Below are 23,771 nucleotides of genomic sequence, written 5' to 3' on the forward strand. Positions count from 1 at the left end.
CGACCCGATCTTTGTGCTATTTTTCCTGGGATGAAAGAAGTAGGAATTCATCTCTTGCTACTCCCAGACACAACAGCTACAGTTGAGCATTATTTTTCATCATAGAATAGAATTTTGTATTCTGAAAGAAGTCACCTTCTGCCTGATCATGTGAATGAACTAATGAGCATATCAGTTGAAGGAATGGAAGTACTGGACACATGAGAAGCCACCAAAGATGAACACATTGCATTCAAGAAGTTCATTAACAGAGTTGTGCAAAATTATAACAAGAAACCAAGAAGGATGTAGATGTCGTGCTTCACAGAAGGCTTGAGTAGCCAACTTTAATTTGTGTGATGATTTTAAAATATGAGTTAAATCTAATAAAATGGTCATGAAACATTTTTCAGTTTTCACTATGGTGCCATACGGCCTACCTTAACCCTCACAGTCTCACCCCTCATCGGCCCTGACACACACATCCTGTAAATTCAAACACCTCCCCCACCTCCCCTCCCCATTTCAATTCCTGGTGAAACCACTGATTCAGGATCCAGTCATAGGATGGGTCTATTTGATAGCTAGAGTGGAATAAAATAGAAGAGATTTCCCATGACAAAGCAATTAACAAGAAACAAAAGTTCAGTTCTTAGATATCATCTCAGCATCAATTATACATCCATCTCAAAGGCAGCCTCATCTCCAGACCCTGCAGCAATTTTAGCTAAATATTTCCTTTCTGTTCTAGTATTGACTTTTGTTAAATTGCAAGAATTTAAAAAGTTGGGTGTTAATCTGAAGCTTGATAATTTATAGAAGGAAGTAACAAGCTGCTGCCCAATTAAAATTCCATTAAAAATAAAACACAACAAAAGCAACACCCTTGGGAAGTTGAGGCCAACTTTGATTTAGATTTGTATATAATAGGGGTTTAAAGGGTTACAATATTGTTACTATAAATACTGTCACGTTTTGTTTGCTTAAAAATAGTTAAAACTTCTCATTTTGTTGTAAACACATCACTGCCAACCACAAATGTCAAAAAATCATGAGTCAAATATAATTAGAATAATGCTAAAATTAAGTTAAAAACAATAATTTGGGGTCTTGTAATTTGCCTTCTGCTTTTCATCATTTAGGATTCACTGGGGACACATTTTTCAAAGTTTTCTCTGCAGCTATGAAGGCCAGAAACTTGTTTTGTAATGAAAGCGGAGATTCTCATATATTCTAGCAACTGTAGCTTCAAAAATACCATTTATCACGAGACTTCATCATACAAAAACGACACTGTTGTTGATCATCTAGTATGTTAATGGGGAAGGGAATTAGATTTACTTTTCTTTTTTTAATCTAACAGTGCTTTTTAACTTTTTTTAAATGTTTCCCTTTTTTCCCCCCTTCGGTATCCCTGCCTCCATTGCCTGTCTCCCCTCTGCTCAGCTAGTGGTTGCTCTTTGGAGCTAGTGAAGCTTTCAAGTTGCGTACCCCTCAGCACTTTGGCCAGAGACCAACAGGAGTTGGAGGGCAGAATGATTGAGTTTCAAAATCCACCGGAGAAATGATGAGATAGGTGAGAAAACATTTATATTTAAGGGACAGCAGCAGCCCACGCTAGAGAGAGTGCGGATCCAAAATGGGAGTTGTCCAGATGTGATCAGTGTAGAAAGGATTGGGGGGGCGGGAGGGGCGTAATGACATAACAAAAAGAAAATCAATAAAAACAAGGGGCAATCACCCGATGCACCAGGAGGCACAACATTATGTCCCTCCTCACCCTTCCCCAAGTATTTATGTTTGATGCTTCCCTGAAATCAATGTGTTGTGTAGCATCCCTGGGATTGTTCACAGCCCGCCGCTGGTGCCTGCCTAGAATGCAGCAGGCCCCGAAAAGACTCCGCGTATGGATGCCAGGACCTGGCCTTTGAGTGGGAAATCTGACCCGTGGATAGCTGCCGGTCTTCTGATCGAAGTGCAGAAAAGCAGGGCAGTAAAAGTATGTATTTAAGCCAGTGGTGGGCAACCTGCTGCCCGCCCGAGTCGCTAGACAGTTTGTTGACACTGACCGCCCGCAGGCACTGCCAGCATGTCCCTGCATGTAGGTTAGATAGATACTCAGGGCACAGAAAGCACATCGCCAACTCTCATGTGTATCTATTTTATGGTTACCCTCTATTGCTTGTAAATATGCTTTTAAAAATCTGAACGTGATTCTTCCCTGACCGATTCTCTTCCCCCCTCCCCCCCCCAATTTGGCATGTATTGTTACCTGTCACTCCGCTCCCTGTGTCTCTGAAGGAGCTGAAATTAACAATGACCCTTTCTGCGTAGCTTCACTGAACATCTTTCAATTATCATGTCATCAGGGAGATGCACAACGTCGGGCCTGGTGCTTACAGGGAAACCAGCTACTCGTGACCTGAAACCAGAGGCGCAAACATTCGTTCTTCGTGGGGCCCACACAAATGGTGGTTATTGTTTGGGGGGGGGCATGTACAGACTAGTGGATTATAAAAGACATGCTTATTGTCTGGACCAAAGTATCTCTTCCATTTTCAGATGATGGCAAGACAACTTCTTTGCAACTGTCTATCTGTATGCTACTCAGCTTTCTTAGCTGTACATCGAAGCGTGTGTAGATTCACCGGGTAGAAAGGCAACTTAATTATTACGGCTGGTGGGAAAATTTCAGTGAAAATAAATCTTCAGTGAAAAACGAAAATGAGGATTTTCATGAACATGCCTCCCCCACCCCACCCCGCTTTCCATCTAGCTCAGCTAATTATTACCTTAAGGGGTGGGGTCACGCAGATCAGAGAAAAGGAGCTAATCCACCGTGGATTAAAAAAAAAAAGGGGTATGCGAAATGTATCAGGATGAGGATTTGCTGCAGGCTGGATCTTGCACGCTATTTACGTGCTTGTGGTTCTTCCCCATGCCCTGGAAATAAGGCCTCTTCTTCTTACAGCTTTTCTAATACACTGCTGACAGGAGAATGCATTTGTCTACATGCTAGAAAGCGTGGAAACTGCATTTATGTTTTACACGTAATTGGGCATGATTACTGGACGAGCCAATATAGTGTAGACGCAAATCTCTGAGGCGATGTAAACATAGGTGCTTCTGTACGGGTATCTATGTGTGTGCATCTCATGTACTGTAATTTCATGCACCTTTGTACCTAGCATACGCGCTCCATTTATTCTAAATTGCACAGCCCTATTCTCTCTCTGTGTGTGTGTATGTATACATGTGTATGTATACACACACACACACACACACACACACACATATATGATTGTTCATAGGTATTGCGCATGTGGTTTAGTATGTGCGATGTATTTATGCTGTGTGAGCCTATGACTGCGTGTATTTGCACTTGTGTGCTTTCGTGTATGCGTGTGCAATGAGCGCGCCCTGTGTATAAATGTGTATGATGCAGGCACGTGTACTTTAGTGTGAGTGTGTGTGCACAATGCAAGAGTCCTCCTGCTAAAGCCTAAAGGCGAGCCTCGGTCTATATATATATGTACGTGGCATACGCTCGCACCAGCATGGTAAAGTACCGCTGGGTGATCTCGGTGGGTTTTATTACGAGCCTCTTTTGATTGACGCCCCTCCTGCTTCCCTTCAGCCCGGAGGTCTCTGCCAATTCCGCTCCACACCCGCCGGCTCTGCTGGCTGAGGAGCCAGACAGAGAGCAGCGGGACGGATTCGAGTAAGCAAAAGTCCCAGCACCAGTCCGGTGCGCAGCACTCGCTGCTGATCGCTCGGACTCCGCGGCGCACGCAGCTCTTCCCACAGCCCCGGGAAAAGGCTCTGCAGGAGCAGCGCATCCCCGGCGGGGCTGAGCAGCAGCTCAGCTACTGGGCGAAGAAGAAACCAGCCGAAGTTGCAGCAAAGAGCCCCGGGAGCCATCTGCTGCGCGCGGAGCCTGCTGCAAGGGATTGCTCGGGGAGACGCGCTTTCCCTTTCCACAGGACTTGTTGCTTCACCCGACACCTAGCTCTGCGGCGGCACTTTGAAGCCCGGACGATTTGGGCTCTGGGCTGCTAACAGCCTCTCCGAATTCGCTGCCCCCTCCCCGCCGCCGATCCTGGTGCAGCCTCGCTGGGACGCCGTGTAAATATTTTTGCAGCCGTGAGACGCTTTGTAGGCTGTGATCCAGCCGAGCGCTAAGCGGCGCCCGCAGACTTCGGGGGAAGAAGGGGGTCAAGGGCCGCTCGGGACTGGAGCTGCGGCTGTGGCCTCTGTGTGTGTGTGTGTGTGTGTTTGGTGGCTATTTGTCTTTAACCTCAGGTCACCCTGTTTGCTCGGCTGCGTCCCCTCCCTCTGGCTGAGAGGAGAGGCGTCAACTGCAGCCGCAGCAGCGTTTTGTAAAAAGGCGCCGCGCTCCTCCCTGCTAAAAGTTACCGGCTTAATTATTGCAAAGCCCCGGGACCTGCTTTGCGGCGTAGGCCGGTCTCTCCTCCCCCCACGCTCCTGCCTCTCTCCAGGTCACAGATCAAAAGAGTAAAGAGCAGCCAGCCCCAGCTCCAGCGGTCGGAAGGGTCCTGTCCCGGCGGCACCTGCTAGTGCCAGGGTTTCCCTCTCCACCCCCAGCCAGCGTGTGGTGCCCGCGGCGAGCCGGAAAGGATGGGATTCGCTGGCCAGAGCCCGTGCTAGACCCGAGCCAGCGAGCTGCCCGAGAGGGGACAGGACCGCAAAAGGCTCGTTCTCCGCTCGCCCTCGATCCCAGCGCTGCCGGCGGACTGCCCCGCGGCCCCCTGCGGGCATGGAGGTGCAAGTCGGGCTTGGCAGCGTGTATGCCCGGCCGGCGGGCAAGACGTTCCGGGGAGCGTTCCAGAGCCTGTTCCAGAGCGTCCGCGAGGTGTTCCAGAGCCCGGGCGCCGGCCCGCCGAGAGAGGAGCCGGGCCCCAGCCCCCAACCTTCCTCCTCCGCCCAGTGCCAAGCCGGTGCCCGCCTGCAGCAGCAGAGCCCCCGGCAGCAGCAGCAGCAGCCGGGCTCCCCCGCCTACCTGGCTCTGGAGGAGCAGCCCCAGGGCCAGTGCGCCCCGGCGGCCAAGGGGCTGCAGCCTGAGGACGGGGGCCCGGCTGTCACCCCCTCCTCGACCCTGTCCCTGATGGGCTCCGCTTTCCAGGGCTGTTCCGGGGACCTCAAGGACATCCTGGGCGAAGCGGGCGCCCTGCAGCTCCTGCAGCCGGAGGCCCAGGCCCGGGGCAGCCGCGGCGAGGTGGCTGGGGCCAAGGAGGACTTCCTGGGGGACAGCGCCAAGGAGCTGTGCAAAGCCGTGTCCGCCTCCATGGGCCTGGGGGTGGAAGCGCTGGAGGCGCCCGGCGAGCTCCTGCCCCGGGAGGATTGCATGTTTGCCCTGCCCGGCGGGCACTCCCGGGCTGCAGCGGGCGCCCAGCTCCGGGATTGCAAGAACCCGGCGGGGGCTGCGCTCCTGGAAGAGTCAGGCACCAGCCCGGCCTCCTTCAAAGGGCACTCAGCCGCGGGCAGCGGCCCCGGGCCGGGCGAGAACGTCCTGGCCATAGACGTGCCCCACAGCCTGTCCCTGTACAAGGGCTCCCCGGGCCTGGAGGAGCCCGCTGCTTTCCAGGGGCGCGATTACTACAACTTCCAGCTGGCGCTCGCCCCCCACGCCCGCATCAAGCTGGAGAACCCCCTGGACTACGGGCCCGGCACCGCCTGGGCTGCCCAGTGCAGGTACGGCGGGGACATGGCCAGCCTGGCGCCCCATTGCCCTGCCTCGGCCCCAGCCTGGCACTCGTTCTTCGCAGAGGAGGGGCAGCTCTACGGCCCATGTGCAGAGGCAGCTGCTGGCCCTTTCGGCTGCGGGCGAAGCCAGGGGCCACCGGGGCAAGAAGTAAGCGACTTCCCATCCGACGTGTGGTACCCAGGAGGGATGGTGGGCAGGATGCCCTATGCTGCTGCCTCCGGTTGCATCAAGAGCGAACTCACCCCTTGGATGGAGGGCTATGCCGGGACCTTTGGGGAAATGCGGTGAGTACCCAGAGGCACTTGCAGACGAGGGACCCCCCTGCCCTGCCCTGCCCTGCCCAAAACTACCTTGTGCATCGGAAGCCTGTACTAAACACCAGTGAATATAGGTTACTGTGACAGCAGCGAGCAGACTGTCCCAAAGGGCACTGCTGGGGGAATAGACAGCACGCAGGTGCAAATAATATACTAGGTGCCCTGGCTATTTAAGCAAGAAGTTACTTATAAAAGTTAGTGGACATTTTTCTCCCTGCATTTGTGAAGTGCTGATTCCCTCTAAAAAGCCCAGAGCAAGTTCTTAGGAGAGAGGGCTTCAGCTGTTCAGCCTGAATTATGAAGTGGATTCAGATAATCGAGCATAAAGTATATGGAAGGGGTTTGCTCTTTAAAAGGTGATGGTTCGCATTGAGTGCTTACTCTAGATCATAACAACTCATAATCTCAGTACACAATTTGATTTGGCTGCCTACATGGAGTAATAGCTTTGTGGTTTTGTTTTGGTTTTACTCCGATTAATATTATAGCACTGCTCCTTGTGACTCATTAGGGGAGATAGTACCTGCATTGCTGTTCTAAAAATCACTACACCATAAGATGATATAACGATCCATATTTCTTTTATTACTTACTTTTAAATTAGTTATGTATCTGTTTCCAGAGCACTAACAGGCTGGCACCCAGGTCAGTGCATTTTTAGTATAGAACCCTATTGAATGTCAGACTTTAAAAAAATCTCTGATCACTGGTCTTCTTTCTGAGTAGAACCAGAGACTAATCACAGCACTGAAAGAAGTTAAACTAAGTGAATTTGCTCTCCTAATAATACTTCCTTCAGATTTAAGCTCTGTGTTTTTAATGTAGTTAGAGGTGCAGTTACTTAAGGTTGCATGCGAGAGTAGTCTGTGTCCTCTGGGGAGCCTCTTTAAACAAACAGAAGAAATCTGAGGGAGTTTTACTGTATTTTACAAGAAGGAATTCACCGAGAGTAGTTCCCCCTGATCGTCTCACTAGCTCCGTTAAATCTAGCCCAAAGTAGGAAATAAACCACTCTGCCTGAAGTAGATCAAAATAACACTGAAGCCGTGGGCACCTCAATGCATTGTTAGTTATGGCAAAAAAATTCAGTACCTAACGCTATCACTACAATTAGGGATATAAACCAATGGTGCCTGGAAGGACTAATAATGGGCTATGCTGCCTTTTTACATCTCAATGGCCAGTTCAAATCTAACTCTGGTCACTTAGTGTTGGAGACACTGTGTAAAATGAGTTGGTGATCTCAGTCCAAGTACTCACTGACAGGTTTCAAATGGGCAAGTCAAGCTGGTAGGTAATCTTTTTTGGATCAGCATTTTGCAGAAGACGCATACTTGTCTCTGCTTGTGCTATACCTGTTTTGTTGATAAAAAGCTTCATTTTCTTGGGCAATACAGCAGCTATCGTGAGCACTACATATATCAAAATGTTTTAAATAAAAATAAGGATGTGACAAAAATGGGGAAAAGCGAGGGAATGTTAACATGAGTCTGACTTGCACAGATAGTGCCAATAGGGTGAGTTAAGTACAGCATATTCTTTGGGAGCGTGGTGCAGCCCCCACCAAAGTCAGTGCAAAGTAACTGGAGCTGAATGAGGGCCTTAAATTTTTACTTGTCATAGCTTTTGTCAGTTGATAGAGTGACTTTGAAGTCATGGGGCCCACTCCTGCTGACTTCTTACTCAACATGTGTTGTCCTTGCTCACAATATAACCACACATGGCAGGTGATTAAAGAATAGTCGCATGAAGGTATACAGGCTTGGGTCAGGGTTTTTTTAAATGTAATTACTTCAGGTAATATTTCTCAGAACCATATAGTATGTGTAATTATTTAAATTGCATCTGACCGTGAATGACACTAATGGGACTTATATGACACTTTGTGTTCGGTTTTAATTTAACTGTGTTAAAGTGAAGAGGAATGAGGCTTCTGTGTGGCGCTGCTAATTTTGTACAGTTCAGTCCTGCCAAGGTTATTTATCATCTAGATGAGATTCTCTATTACCGTTACAACTTACTGCCTATTGATTGCAGTGTGCAGTTGCCTTTAATTTACTTCTGGATGTGAACAGATAACAGATGAATGGACAATCATTGTTGTGACAGAGGCTGTGATTTATATACCAGTTTCTTAGACAATAGCCCGAGTGATGGCAGAGAGTCACAGGAGTGTTGTATCAAAGTTCTTTCCCTCAGTTCCCTCCAGTGAGCAAGTCCCTCTCTAATGATCACACTTGGCACTTTTACAGCACTTTATGTTTCCAAAGCAAGGTTCAGTCATTAGCTAACTAGGCTCGCAACTTGCCTGGTGTTGCACAGAGTTCTGTAGGATGGATTGCACAGGGAGCCTCTTCTCTCACCCTGAGGTCATGACAAGATATTCTCCTTGCACTCTCTTTGGTGCTAGGTGAGGGACTCAGCTAATGTGCCCAAGGAGAAGTAGTCATCCATTCTGGGGACATGGGTATAGAGTGACCAAATGTCCTGATTTTATAGGGACAATCCTGATATTTGGGGCTTTTTCTTACATGGGTGCCTGTTACCCCCCATCCTCTGTCCCGATTTTTCACACTTGCTGTCTGGTCATCCCACATGGGTAGAGCCCCAGATCCTCCTACATTCACGTCGTGGTCAACAGCAGATGCTGAGGTGGGCTGAGACTTCCTAAAGGAGTAGTAATAAGTGTTTTGGAATGCTTTGCTATCAGCCCTCTTCCCCTGAGCCAGTCTGTCTTGTGCCATCAAGCTGGATCTTCATCCATTCACTCCACTGTTACTGGTCTCCTTCTCTCTTCTTGTCCCCAGTTCTCTTTGGATTTGTGCCTTCATTTTTAAAGTTTGAATCTTTCTTATTCTGCTCCTTTTTTGCATACATGATGTTAAAACATCAGCACATTTTTCCCCTTTGCTTCTTAGCAGGTTATAGTTTTATTTCTGTTATATCATGTCTGTGTCACGCTTTTCAATTTATTTTATTTCTGATACCAAACTAGGTTATTTCAGCTCTAATACAGCTGGGAGGGCTTGGATGGCTTAAGAGATTGCTGATGGAATGCAGGGTCTTTCTCCTGTGCATCGTGTCATTGTTTTGAATCTAGCACATTGAATGGTACCATCTGATGGCTGCTCAGTCACTTCTGTGAAGTTAGTTGGTTCCTGTGATGCTGGGACGTCCACCTATAAAAACCACCCTCACCATTTGCCCCCCTTATTGGCTGTCTCTGGGGAGAGGACAAGGAGTGAGTGGGCAAAGGAGGTGAACTATTGTACTTGTTCCGAAGGGTTGGTCCCTCTAGGTTGAGATTAACGCTGCCTGTGCTGTATCACATACCATAAAAAGGAATATTTCAGTTTGCTGGACTCACAGTAGTACATTAAATTCACTAAAACATTAAAAAGGCAAAACAAAAAGTATTAACCCATTTAGATTGCTCTTGAGGCTTTTCACATGCTGCACGTAATTGCTCCAGCATCATTTGTTTATAAGAGGTAAATTCATCTAAGCCTTTGTTATTCTGTGGATTAATAGCTTTTTCTTATAACAATGTTTCATTTACTGAGGAATTATTTACAGCATTTGAGGTGACAATGGAGGTTTTCTAAATTAAGAAAGGGATCACTAGAAAAAATATTAATAAGACAGAAAGTTCACAAACCAAAAGACATGACTTGAAAATTAGAAACTAAGAATAAGTACGGGATTTGGGCAGATTTATTTCATACAAAAATAATAAGCACCTGGAATTAGTCACTAGTCAGGTGATGGAAGAAAAGACTATAAGTAAACTGAAGGGATAATTGACTCAGAAACATCTACCTATGCATATAGCTAGTTTTTGTAATCACATTTCCTATCGCTATCACTCCGCTCCTTTTTCTCATCCCATCCATTTGTCATATCCTCTTTTAAATTAAATTGCAATCTGTTCAGGGCAGAGACTCTTTTACTAGCATAGCATCTAGCATAATGGCACCGTAATCTTACGTGGAGCCTGTGGGTGCTGTTGTAATACAAATGGTAAATTATTATTATAATAATTATTGTTACGGGTGGAGGAGATTGAGGTATTTGGTAATAAAATCAGAAAGGTGTTAGTAAGATCAACCAAAAAAGAGGCAAGCATATTGAGCCAGATGGTTTTTCCATGTTCCTAAACTCTTTTACGTTAACAGCAATCAGTATTCCACTCTATGTGCGGGTGAGACTGTGAAGGAAGGTTATTTTAGAATTCACAGAGCCCAATCCTGCACCTGTTCAGTAGCAACATTCCTATGAACTTTCATGGGAGCACGATCAACCCCCTGTTTTTCTAACATGACCTTTCTGCTCAAGCAAATGGTAATATTATGTAAATATTTCTTTTGAAGAGAAGTGGCACATGGAAGAATGCTGTTTCTGAAACCTGCCCTTCTGGCCAGCTTTCTCATATGATCTCAAAGTCCACAGTTATTAAAAGAGATTTCGTGTACAGTGAATTCCAGGTAATTGTTGAAATCACTGATGTGCTAAATCCTGTCTTTCATTACAGAAAAATAAAATCCCTCCTTACCACCTTCTTTTAACCCCCTCCCCCCTTTTTTTTGTTTAAAAACTATGAGGCAGATTCTGCCCTCATCTACACCTGGACAACAGCAGCATATTTGTCCCTGTAAGAAAGAAGGCTGTCATTTTGGAGCACTGTCAAAGTATCTGGTTTATTTGATTACACCTCGGGGGACAGATCCAGAAGGCCTTGCTTAGTGTTTTCTTAGGCAGGAGAACACTGACTTCAAAGACAGTTGGTGCGTGAAAAAAAAATGCAATTTTTAAGGTGCTCGGAATTCAGCTCTTAATTATCACTTTTCATCTCCTTTCAGAACACTGAAGTGGTTTCAGTGATGTCTGACTATTTGTTAATAAATCTGAGCTCTTGGTTGCTTCTGCAGCTTTAAAAATACAGTATTGCATGTTTGAAAAATGTTCCCAGACACTTCTGAAGGTTGAGCCTAGGGTTCTCTTTTCCCCGGGCCACTAGTGACCAATGAGTTTAATGGTCCCCGCCTAGTTCACAGGGGAGTTTATGCACCTTTTCATGTTACAGAACCAGTTTTGTGCCACTGTCAGCTTCTGCTTAGGAAATGCTAAGGTCTTAAATAACAGGGGATACTTATCAGGATTTAAAGCACTGGCATAGCTTTTGGATAGGACGAAGTTTGCCCAGGGCCTACCTGCATTATCCCTAGCTCTGGCGAGTGCTTGCAAACTATTGCTTCCGTGAGCACTAAATAGATTTTTTTTTTTTGTTATTTAGCGGAGAAGATTGGGAGGCCAGGGAAAGTCATTACTGATAATGATGATTCCTGGGACTTGCTTTGATAATGATGGTTATTGAATTCTGTAGGGTCTGTTATTTTCTGCCAGTAGTTTGCTTCTTTAAAAAATGTAACAAAAGATAGCTGAACAAATCATTTTACGGCATAATAGGCCAGTGGGCTACCAAAGAGCAAGTTTTGGTAGTTGATATATTGATTAGATTTGGATCAGAATAATCCCTGCTGTAATTCACCCATTATCCTCAGTAGAGTTATTCCATGGATGAATTTGGCCCATTTTCAAGTATAATAATACCTGGACAGATTTTTGTTTTGTCTCTAGCACTTTGAGCCCGATCCAAAGCCCGTTTGAGTTACTGGAAGAACTCACATTGACTTCAGTGGACATTGGATCAGGCTCTTAGTTCAAAGCTTGTAGTGCTGCAGTTTTCACAATAACACTATGTTCAGGTCTTCTGCAGCCAAGCCTTATGTCCTGAGATGCCAGACTAATATTTTCTTTGCCCTGTAAAATGACAGCAGTCCTAAACCTGGCTAAGACACTGATACCTTCTGGAGCCCTGGACAAGACCCTTCCCTACCTAGTACCTGAGGCACTGTGTTTGCAAACCAGTTAAATGCAAAAAAGAAAAAATCACCAGCCTTGCTATGAGGTTGATGCTGGCTCTGAACTGAGTTTTCCTTAGCACGTAGTAATAATTAGAAAGGGGCTTTCATGTGTTCTCTACTAATAGCCATGAAAATATTTTTTTAAGCACAGGGTGGAAGGAGTAGATCACAGCCCTGTTGTATATTTAAATAGCTGTTCAGTCATTTTAAGTGTGAAGTGGCATGTCGCTGGCCAGACACTCATCTCGTCTGTCAGGGATGAGTTAATGAATTATGAAATCAATCTGGTCACCATGTAGGGTAGGGAACTAAACCAGGTGACACTTTAAAGGTCTCCTATAAACCAGCTCTCTTTAGCCCTAGCTCCTCATGGTAGGCTCTTGCTGTTGTACTCTGGCCTGGTAGTCAGACTGCTTATTCCCATGTCTGGTCTTTCAGAGTTAGTGTTTGATGGGTTAGATTGGACGATGCAAGGCTGGTTGTTTACTTAGTTCCCTGCTGGGTTGGTTGATTTGAGTTAATTGTGTTTTGTGTGTTTCTTTTATTCTGTGTTTCGGATATGTTTATTTGGTTTTGTTCTCATTGTTAATTTAGATTTGGTCTCCTAAATTCAGCTGACAGCAGTTATAAAGTAGCAGCAGTTTCCCCGCTGCCACTATTTAAGGACGGCTCATGTGATTTATAGCAGGTATACAGATAAAATTTCAATTCAGGCATCTAACCTCCAGATTGTACAAGCCCTCTGGTGCTCAGTACCTTGCAGGAGACACTCAGAACTTTGCAGGATAGTGTTGCTATGTTGCTACAGCAGCAGGGCCCATAAAATTAATAACGTAAATCATTTGAGTCCTCTTCTGTTTATGAACTTGTTCATGATTTTCAGAGAAGACTGGTGTTGGAATTAAGTAGACTGTCATTATGCTGGCAGTATTCACAGTTGTAGGTTTTTTCCTCTGCTATTAAAAAGGCTCTCAGGGCTGTAGTGATGAGTGAAGGAAAAGTATTTGCTTCCAGTGTTTATGATTGTCCACCTCCCTCCACCTATCATGTAAATTTTTTGGTCATGTGATTTCAGTTGTTACCAAAGACTGAAATAAATAAATGATATTTACCACGAAATGATAAATATTTATTTCTGTCTTTGTTTCCATGTAGTACTTCTGAATTTGCTAGTATGGAAATCTACCGTTAGGGAGGGTAGATGCATCAGGGTATAAACCAATGTGATGTAGAGCTTTGTTCATTCATCGATTTAGAACCTCAGTGCCTGCTGTGCTTAGAATCCCGCAGTGTAATTAAAAACAAAACATCTGTTTGGTCTTTCACCAGATGCACCAGAAAAACATTCAAGGCAACATAGTCTCAATCACCCTTTGAATTTCTGAAATCTGACAACTGCAAGAAATTTATTCTAAACACTCATACCTGACATGTAAAATGGACAAGCCCTTTTGAGTTTCCTCTTAAATTCAGTATGTAACAAAAGGGTAATCTATACACAAAGCATTTAGGATAGAAGACAGTGGCCGGAAATTCACAAAGACATCAGAGAAATAATGTGTAATAGCACTTAAGAAGTCTGATCCATTTTAGCTACAGTAGCATTGGGTATGAGAATTCTGTCTTGTATTAGCTGGTATCTTTATATAGATAATAGTAAACAAATAGGTTGTGACAGCTATTCCCAACCTGTACAGTTTTACATCTTTTCATGATCTGTGCTTATGGTTTTCTTACGGCATTCCTCTACTACAAAACTAAGGACTGCACTTTGTGTTGCACAGCTCAGCTAATCTTTGCCTTGTCATAAACCTTCCGTTTGCATATTATAGGAACCGCCAACAAGGGTGGGAAGTATTAAGCATAGACAATTAGAAAATATGCAAAGGATTTGTTGCTTTTGGTTGAAGGTTAGAGAGTCCTCTTTAGTGTTCTCTCTTAAGATGGTGGTGGAAGGAGGCGGAACAGTGAAAGAGGGGGGAGATATTTCACAAAAGATTCATTTTAAATAAAATCAGACTATGTTTTGTAACAAAGGAGGAGGAAATTGTAACTTTGTATATTGGTAGACTTGAAACAAAAAGATATTTTAATGACAGGTATGTGTTTTCATACAACTCCAGTGAGCTAACACCTTCTTGGGATTGTGACACCGACTCGGCACAGGCAACAGTAATCAGCACCACTTAAAATGGCTTTTTGAGCTCACTTTACAATCACACAGGAGGCATGTTATCCTTGGAAGTAACTCTGAAACCATTGAAGTGGGGAGGATCTAAGAGGACTGTCATATTACCTGATAAAGAGAATAGGGGTCAATTTGAGATGTTGATGTCTCCATGTAACTCCCAGTGTTATAGCATAATAGATAATAGTAAGGGGAGAGAGGGCAATTCAGACAGAAGCAGAGAGAAATGCTGAGATGTTTATGGATTTTTTTTCCCCTCACACACACGGAGAGGAGAACATAAAAACTTCAGAAATTGTGGGTATTTCAAGATTTATATTTGGAGTGGTTACTGTGGTAATGATGGAAAGAGTGGGAAGTCTTTGCTTCTACTTTACTTCTTAAATGCATTGTGGTAAATCTAGGAGAACGATAACTATTTACAATCAGTGCTTCATTGTGAGCTGTAGCAGATATTAAAACTGGTTGGTTCAGGTGAGTGCAGTAGTAAAAACTAGAGCTGGTTGGATTTGAATTCCTGTTCTGCAGAAAATTCTGAAATTTGAAAAAAAGTTGTTACAAATCACAATAAAAACTTTTGAAATTTCCTGCAGAACATGATTCCAAAGTTTCATTTAAAAATGTAAACAGTTTTTTGTCAACCTGACTGAAATCTTTTGTTTTGATGAGGTCAAAATAATTTCATTTTGATAAATTTTAAATGAAGCATTTTAACATTATTATTAACTCAAGTTTTACGTTTATTATATTATAAGTTATAATATAAAAGTCAGCATGACATAATATATGCAAAGCATTTTGACTTTTATATTATAAAATAAAATGTATGTCAATTGTATATTTCTAATTTATTCTCTTTTCTTTTATAAATTGGTTTTAAAATTGGCATTCTAATTGGTAAGTGTTATTCTAGTTGGTAATTGCTGTTTTCATTGGTTTGGTAATTGGTACTTGGTGTGCTCATTGGTAATGGCTACTCTGGTCATGTGTAAATTTTATAATTGGTAAATGGGCTGGTAATTGATACTTTTATTATATAAATTACAATAGGAAACTAAAATAAAAATTTTTTGGATGCTGTTGAATCAGTATTTTCTGAAAGCAAACTGTTCCATTGTAAAAATGTTCATTCCACTTTAGTGAAAACTGGTTGTTCCTTAGAGCTATTCTGATAGCTCCCAAGGAACTGTATAGTAGATGCATGACTCTGACCAAACATTGCAAATATGCATAAGGAGTTACAGTCACCTCTCTGCTGACCTTCCACACAAGAGGCTTAAGTGGCACTAAAGTGATGTATACTCCCCCAAAACATTCACAAAGCCACCTCATTGTCCTTCATATCCCTCCTTAAACTTCTCCTTTGCCATGAGGACTACAAACTTGACAATGCTTAGGCCACTGGTCTGCTGAGATTGCTGCCTATCATACTTTACTAATATTGTTTCATTGTTACTTTTTGGCCCCCTCTTCCCCCTGTATCTTTCCATATGTACCTTTTGTCTCTGTCTCTAGTCTTATATTTAACTGGTCAGCTTTTGTCTTTTGGCGTCTATATTTTTACAGCACCTAGCACAATGCAGTCCTAGTCCATGATTGAGACTCCTAGGTGTCATGGCAGTACAAATAATAAATAGTAATTAATAGGGCTGTCAATTAATTGCACTTAACTCACACAATTAACTCAAAAAACCCAATCATGATTTAAAAAATCAATCACGTTTAATCAGTTTTAATTGCACTGCTAAAACAATAGAATACCAATTGAAATGGATGAAATATTTTTGGATGTTTTTCTACATTTTCAAATATATTGATTTCAATTGCAACACAGAATACAAAGTGTACAGTGCTCATTTTATATTACTATTTTGATCACAAATATTTGCACAGTAGAAATAGCAAAGAAATAGTATTTTTAAATTCACCTCATACAAGTATTGTACTGCAGTGCAATCTCTTTATGCTGAAAGTGCAACTTAAAATGTAGTTTCTTTGTTTTTAAACATAACTGTGCTCAAACAAAACAATGTAAAACTTTAGAGCTTACAAGTCCACTCAGTCCTACTTCTTGTTCAGCTAATCACTAATGTTTGTTTACATTTATGGGAGATAATGCAGCCCGCTTCTTGTTTACAATGTCACCTGAAAATGAGAACAGGCATTCACATGGCAATTTTGTAGCAGGCATTGCAAGGTATTTACGTGTCAGATATGCAAAACGTTTGTATGCCCCTTCATGCTTTGGCCACCATTCCAGAGGACATGCTTCCATGCTGTTGACACTCGTTAAAAAAAAGTCATGCGTTAATGAAATTTGTGAATTAACTCCTTGGGGGAGAATAGTATGTCTCCTGCTCTGTTTTACCCACATTCTGCCATATATTTTAGGTTATAGCAGTCTTGGATGATGACATAACACATGTTGTTCGTTTCCAAGAACACTTTCACTGCAGATTTGACAAAACGCAAAGAAGGTACCTATGTGAGATTTCTAAAGATGCTACAGCACTCGACTGAAGGTTTAATAATCTGAAGTGCCTTCCAAAATCTGAGAGGGATGAGGTGTGGAGCATGTTTCAGAAGTCTTAAAAGAGCAACACTCTGATGCAGAACTACAGAACCCAAACCACCACAAAAAAAACAAAACAAAAAAACAAACACACACACAAAACACCTTCTGCTGGCATCTGACTCAGATCATGAAAATGAACATGTGTTGGTCCACACTGCTTTGGATCATTGTTGAGCAAAACCCATCATCAGCATGGACGCATGTCTTCTGGAATGGTGGCTGAAGCATAAAGAAACATGAATCTTTAGTGCATCTGGCACATAAATATCTTGCGACACCAACTACAACAGTGCCATGTAAATGCCTGTTCTCACTTTCAGGTGACATTGTAAACAAGAAGCGGGCAGCATTATCTCCTGTAAATGTAAACAAATATGTTTGTCTGAGCAATTGGCTGAACAAGTAGTATTAAGTGGACTTGTAGGCTCTAAAGTTTTACATTGTTTTATTTGAGAGTGCAATTATTTTTTGTACATAATTCTACATTTGTACGTTCAACTTTGAAGACAAAGATTGTACTACAGTACTTTTGTTAAGTAAACTGAAAAGAAATTGTATTTCTCTCTTTTATTTTTGATTACAAAAACAGAAAGTGAACACTGTACACTTTGTATTCTGTGTTGTAATTGAAATCAATATATTTGAAAATATAGAAAATATCCAAAAATATTGAAATAATTTGTAATAAATAAATGGTATTCTGTTATTGTTTAACTGCACAATCACAATTAATTTTTTTAATTGTGCAATTAATCATGATTAATTTTTTAATCGCTGGACAGCCCTAGTAATTAATAGTCTGTAGGCCTTGTGCAGAACCTCTGCTCATGTGGTAAATTTCCCCATGGAGAGTTTTAATTTTAGAAGATTACAAGGTGGTGTGCAGTCCATAGTAGAGTTAGCACCTGTTCAGATTTTTCTGGATCTGTTCCACATTCTGCAAATTAGGTTTTAAGGATGCTAACAGTTCTGAATATATTTTGTAATCGATGCAACATCACGACAAAGACTTTATCCCACAAGGGCAATACTAAAGGTAGGTCTACACTTAGAGCTGGGGAGTGATTTTCAGCTCGAGGAGACATGCCTTCACTACCTGCAATTGAGCTAGCGTGCTAAACATAGACAGTAGCCACAATGGCTGGAGAAACTAGCTGCCATGAGTATGCGCCTGCTGTCTTGCATGGGATCATACTCAATGCAGCTAGCCCCTTCAGCTGCTCGCGCCACCATGGTTACACTCTAGTTTTAGGATGCCAGTTCGATCAGAGCTAGCGCAGGTATGTCTCCTTGAGCTGGAAATCACACCGCCGGCTGAAAATGTAGATGTACCCTAAGGAGGCAGCCTGAACTCAGTTAGCTGAAAAGTTTGTGAAGACCTATCTTTCCCTGCTTTGTTTAGTTTACCTATAAACATTTTTTTTTTACTGTAAAGTATGTGTTTTATGCTGTTAAAAATACCACATTGACAGCCCAAGAAGCTGAAGTGTCCATCACAGCCAGGGCCACCCGGCAGGGGGGGAGCAAGTGGGGCAATTTGCCCCAGGCCCCCATGAGAATATAGTATTCTATAGTACTGCAACTTTTTTTTATGGAAGGGGCCCCCAAAATTGCTTTGCCCCAGGCCCCCTGAATCCTCTGGGTGGCCCTGATCACAGCACAGGCAGCTGCAGTGCAGCCTTCCCCAGCACCCATTGCTCTGTGAATACACCTCAGCTGTGTCTTGGAAAAAAACAACTCTAAGATGGAGAGGGGGAGTTTAGTCCATTGTCTCACTCAGTCCTCGGCCTAAAGCTTCCAACAAAGTCACTGCCAGTTTCTGAGGCTGGTTTTTGCGATGTGGACATGTACACTCTGAGAACTGAACAGAGATTGTAAACTCATTCCATGCTGCCCACCTAACAGATGGTGACAGCTTTTGATCACTGAATTGGTGACCTGGAAGTGAAGGATTCCATAGCCTATTGCCATCAAATAAAATGTAATTTTCTGTTCCTAACAGTCTCCTTTTAAGTTTGATGGCCCTACATCTTGCTAGAAGCAAGAATCAGGTTAGAATCAGAGCCCAGATATCATGCAAAGCCTGGCATTGCAGCAAGCTAAAGTCCACTCACACAACTTCCTAGCGCAACCCCTGGGGTTAAATAGGGCATTTGGCCAATCAAAGGGCTGCAGGGTACCATCACCCTGGGTTTCTTGAGCGGTACTTCCTGTGACACCTACTCTCAACAGTGCTCCCTGGGGGTGTTATGCAGTGCCTCCTGGTGGCACAGTGGCGCCTGCAGCTGTTTTAGACTCTGCAGACCTGGGTTCTAGTCCCTGGATCCTTAAGAGTGTTGTTATCATTACCTAGCCACAGTAGCATCTCAACTGCTAATCTACCTGATAACTACAGCTACTTAAATGAGTACTAACTTCTACCAACATTTCTCTGTTTAAAAACATGGAAACTTGCTGACAAAAAGCTTGGTTACCACAGAATTCAGATTGCCTGGCGGTGTCTTGTGCCCTTCCCTGGGACTGAGTTCAGCAACACTCAGACATCTGAGAACCAGGAAGTACATTCAGGTATGTGCCTGCACAACCTTAACTCTGTCCTCTTTGAGCAATGCCCTAATAAGCATTCAGACTCTGACTTTGCACTTTTCTGAATGCCCTGCACTCAAACTCTCAGCTCTACACTACAGAGTTAGGTCAACAGAAGGCAGTTTACATCAACCTAACTATGTAAGTATCCACACAAAAATTTTGCTCCCACTGACATAACTCACTCTCTACACTGACTGAATAACTCCACCTCCATGAGAGGCATAGAGTCAATGTTGATGTAGTTAGGTCAACATTGACGGTTGCTGACTTTCAGAAGGCATCCCCCACAGTGCCCCACCCTGAGAGTTCAGTCAGTGCAAGCGCTCCTTGTGAAAGTGTAGACACACAAGTGATGTAATTACTGTGGCAGCTGTGTGCCAACGTAAATGAGGTTGACTTAAATTTGTGGTGTAGACATGTCTTTAGCCTACTCCACAGAAACACCACATCTGCTAAATTTTATAATCCCTTCAGTCCCTTCACTCATATGCACACAATGTTATCAAACACTATAATTTTACTTTACCCATCCTTAAACTCAAACTACACTTCTGTTCAACCTAACTGCCCCAGTGACAATCCCGATGGCAAGAAGCCCCCTTTGCCCTGCTACTGACACAGCTGACCATATCAGATGTGAAATTAGCATATTGGATTTTTCAAGGTACACATGCACATCCTTCCTTTGATCACACATACAGGGATCAAGGAGAGGGACTCAGTTTTTCAGAGGTGCACAGCCCTTTTCCCCTGATTACTTCATGTCACAGTTACAGCTCTGCTAAGCTGTTCTAACTAATCCCTCTACCATTCAATGCAACTAAACCTAACGCAGTGACCGCAGCTGGAGCGCATGCGGAGAACTCCCAGTAGCTGTTGCCAGCTCCAGAGGGGCAAAGTTCTGGTTGCACAGATGTGTCACTTAAATCTTCGTTTCCTGTTTTTTTCACAAGTTTGGGTTTTGCTAACTCAACATTCTGGAAAGACATGACGTATACCTGTGAGCAATCTCAACTCTGCAGTACCCAAGTTTTTTTGGTCAGTGATAATATAGATTGATTGGTCCCTTAATAGATAAGGGGGTGGCTGCAATGCTAAAGATTTATTTTCAATTGAGTACATGACCCCATATTTATTTTGTACCCTATGGCAGCACTGTTTGTTATAATGATGCATTATACATACTTTATCCTTGCTTTCCAGTCCTTCTATTCAGCACTGGAAAATCCTGATTGCTGCAGAGAATTGCTGTGTAAAGGATAGGAGTAGCTAGATGCTGGAGTTTTGCTTGAGGTGATGGGCAAAACCAAATGTAATGAATGTCCTAGTCATGTATTCAATGCAGAAGGTACCTGCTTATCCAAAATCATCAAGGATGAACCCTCAGTAGGCAGATCTGGGTTCTTATAAGGAATAGCAGTTGTTGTTTTGCTGTGGATCAGAGTTTTAAACTACAGTTAATACTAAATGTAACTTGAGTAAACTTTGTATGAGTAATTGTATACAAAGTCATTTAATCAAGTATACAAAAATGTGACAGAGCTCTGTCCTTGTCTCCGTGGGTCCTACATTGCCTGACAGATTTCACTAGCCTCAGAGGCTCACTGTGACCCTCCACGTAACCCTTCTCCCTCTAGAGGGAAGGGTCACAGTCCACTGAGCCCTTTTCATCATAAGGGAGGTGAGGAGAAGCTATCCTCCCTTGCACAGTCTCCGTTGTCTCCCAGTCTCAGTGATTAATCAGGGGGTAAAGTGGGGGGAGCCCAGGCCCACCCTCTACTCTGGGCTTCAGCCCAGGGACCCTAATAGTATCAGCTATGGTAGCTGACCTTTTAGGAACAGGACAGTACAATTCCCTAGGCTATTTCCCCACAGCAGCCCCCACTTCCTCAATCTCCACTTCACCCTTACCTCAGGGCCTCCTTCCTGGTGCCAGATCAGGCACCCCCACCTGACTAACTGGGAGGCTTTTAACTAGGTTCAGCCAGCCCCTGATTGGCTTCAGGTGTCCCAATCAACCTACCATCCTCCCTGCCTTCTGGAAAGCTCTTAATTGGCCCCAGGTGTCTTAATTGACCTGGAGCAGCTGCCATTTACTCAGCCTGGTACCAGGGATTTGTTTAACCTGGGGCTAATATATCTATCTCCAACTATTTTTCTATAGCCATCTGGCCTTGCCCCATCACAAAAAGTACATTTGTTTTCTTGTAGATGTCTTGTGGTTTAATATCTTCTGCACAGACGTTGATGCTAGGATATGCTAAAATATGTTATGACTGAATAATTGACTGAAAAAGTTCCTTTTGTTATTTTGTGTGAGAGGTAAATCCCACGTTTTGAGTTTAAAAAACAAAATCTGGTGGCTTTCAATAGCCCTTTTAACTGCAGCCGTGTTAGCATTTAACTGTCATGGAGTGGCAATGTGACCAGATGGCTAGAACACTGCACCGACACTCTAGAGAGCTGTGTTGTTATCACCTCTGCAACTGGCTTGCTGAGTGACCTTAGTGAAGTCACTTCACTGCTTTGTGCCTCACTTTCCTTGCTTATACAATGGGGGTAATGAGACCTCCTTTGTAAAACACTTTGAGTTCTGCAAATGGAAAGCTCTGTATAAGAGCTAGATATTATCACCTGCGAAACCAGCTAAAGCATGGGAAACAGGTGGCCTTATGAACTTCCAGTTAGTGTTTTAGACTAGAAAGCAGAAATTTTGTTTAGAGAATGAGGACCTCACCAGTGAATTTTCTTTTCCTTTCCTGCCCCCCACTCTAGTTCAGTGGGAAACAGTATAGCTGCCTGATGTCCTATTCACTGCCTGTTTAGTGAGGATGTTTGGTTAGCAAAATTGTTTGCTGGGGAGCCAGCTGGGGAATCATACAAATTAACATTTTGATGTAATGACATCAGATGAATCCCAGTGATTTCCCAAGTGTCCAGTGACAATTGAAAGAATAACAAAAGTTACACTGAGAATATATAGGGATTTATACTCAGATTGCAGTTGATTTAAGGCAAATCCAATCTGGATCTCAAAAAGGTTAGCAGTTATCCAAATTAAGTTCTGATTTTGGATAACTCCACTGCAGTTTTTTTACCGGGTTGTATTTTTTTCTGGTTTCCTATAGATAATTTATGTACTTGGAGTCTCCTCTGCCTAGTGGCACATGAGGCAACCTATTTTTCCCCTTGTTGTCTGTCCTTGGCAGCAGCCATCACTCTTCACATCACAAAGTCTATGACAATGCAGAAAGAAGTGGGCATAGTAGGCCTTACCCCAGTAATAGTCTTAATCCAGTCTGTGTCTCTGCTCTTTGTCCTAATGCAGCACACAGACTCGTCATACAAAGCTGTTATATTTCCAGTCTTTGCTGGAATTCCTTAGCATCTCAGGCTCTTCCTAAGGGCTTGTCTGTGACACCTGTGATGAGTCTCAGAGCACCCAGGATTGTCAGTCACCATGTTACCCTGGCCTCCAGCAAGAAGGAGTCATGCTTGTGGTAGCAGAGTATCATCTCCTTGGCACCTTCAGCCATTCAAACTCTCTCCTCTGAGCTCTGCCAGCCCTAACTTTTCCTTGCAGGCTAACAACAGGTGCACCCCAATCCCTGAGCCCCCTTGAATTGTTCCACTGTGATATCCAGCCCCTGTCACTGGCTACTCACAGAAATTCTAGATCCTCTGCACCAATAGCAGTGTACCCCGGTTTTACCTTAATCCACTGCTCCTGTGCACTTCTGAGCATTTACAATAAAACAAAAAGAGGGTTATTTTAAAAAGAACAAGGACTTAAGTAGAAATGAGAGTGGTGCAAACAAATACAAAACAAAATCATAAAACATGAACTTGGGTCTACACTTATCAATAGTTACCTTTCCTAGCTAGTAAAGCTGGTTCTCCCTCCCCCTGAAGTTCAGCCTGTTGCAGAGCTGTCTGGTTTTGAAGAACCAGGATCCAAACATGTGTGAAAGCCCCGGTGCTCCACAAGGTGTTTGCTCAGTGAATGGATACAGAGTGCTTCTCCCTCCTCTGTGTTACACTGAAAACAGCCTTTTGTTTCTAGTCAGACAGGGAAAACCCTTGTCTTGTAAAGTTTCTTTTTTTACCTTTATTTTGTTAAAATGTTTGTCATCTCTGATGGTTTCCCATTCAAAGTCTTAGTATTGCACAAGGCTAAACTACTGCGCCGTGCATTGCATCACTGGCCAAACAGGGCAGGGTGACAACACTCCCTTGCCTGACTGGGCCATCACCAAGACACAATATCTCTTGGTGACAAATTGCTACTCCAAGTCCATAAAGAATGCTTTCAGTAAAATACATCATTCCTCAAATATTATCTGTACATATATCTCACAATGATTATGAACCTTGACAAGTCATGAGCTTTCTGTAGGTACCTTACCTGCTACTCTTTATGGATAAATATCCTGTAAGACATGGGTATAGTGTGTTTGTCAGGTCTGAGGTGAGA

General features: G+C 43.4%; 1 protein-coding gene across 1 annotated transcript in view; it reads left to right on the forward strand.

Moving 5' to 3' along the window:
* Nucleotides 1-3,634: 3,634 nt before the first annotated feature.
* The window catches only part of AR (androgen receptor), a 109,218-nt gene continuing 89,081 nt past the window's right edge, over nt 3,635-23,771 (forward strand). The window contains exon 1 of the mRNA XM_045030278.1: nt 3,635-5,988. Within this exon, the coding sequence (XP_044886213.1) occupies nt 4,757-5,988 (1,232 nt within the window). The 5' untranslated portion in view covers nt 3,635-4,756. The remainder of the gene's footprint in view (nt 5,989-23,771) is intronic.

Source organism: Mauremys mutica, chromosome 9 (genome assembly GCF_020497125.1).
Source record: "Mauremys mutica isolate MM-2020 ecotype Southern chromosome 9, ASM2049712v1, whole genome shotgun sequence".
NCBI lineage: Eukaryota > Metazoa > Chordata > Testudines > Geoemydidae > Mauremys > Mauremys mutica.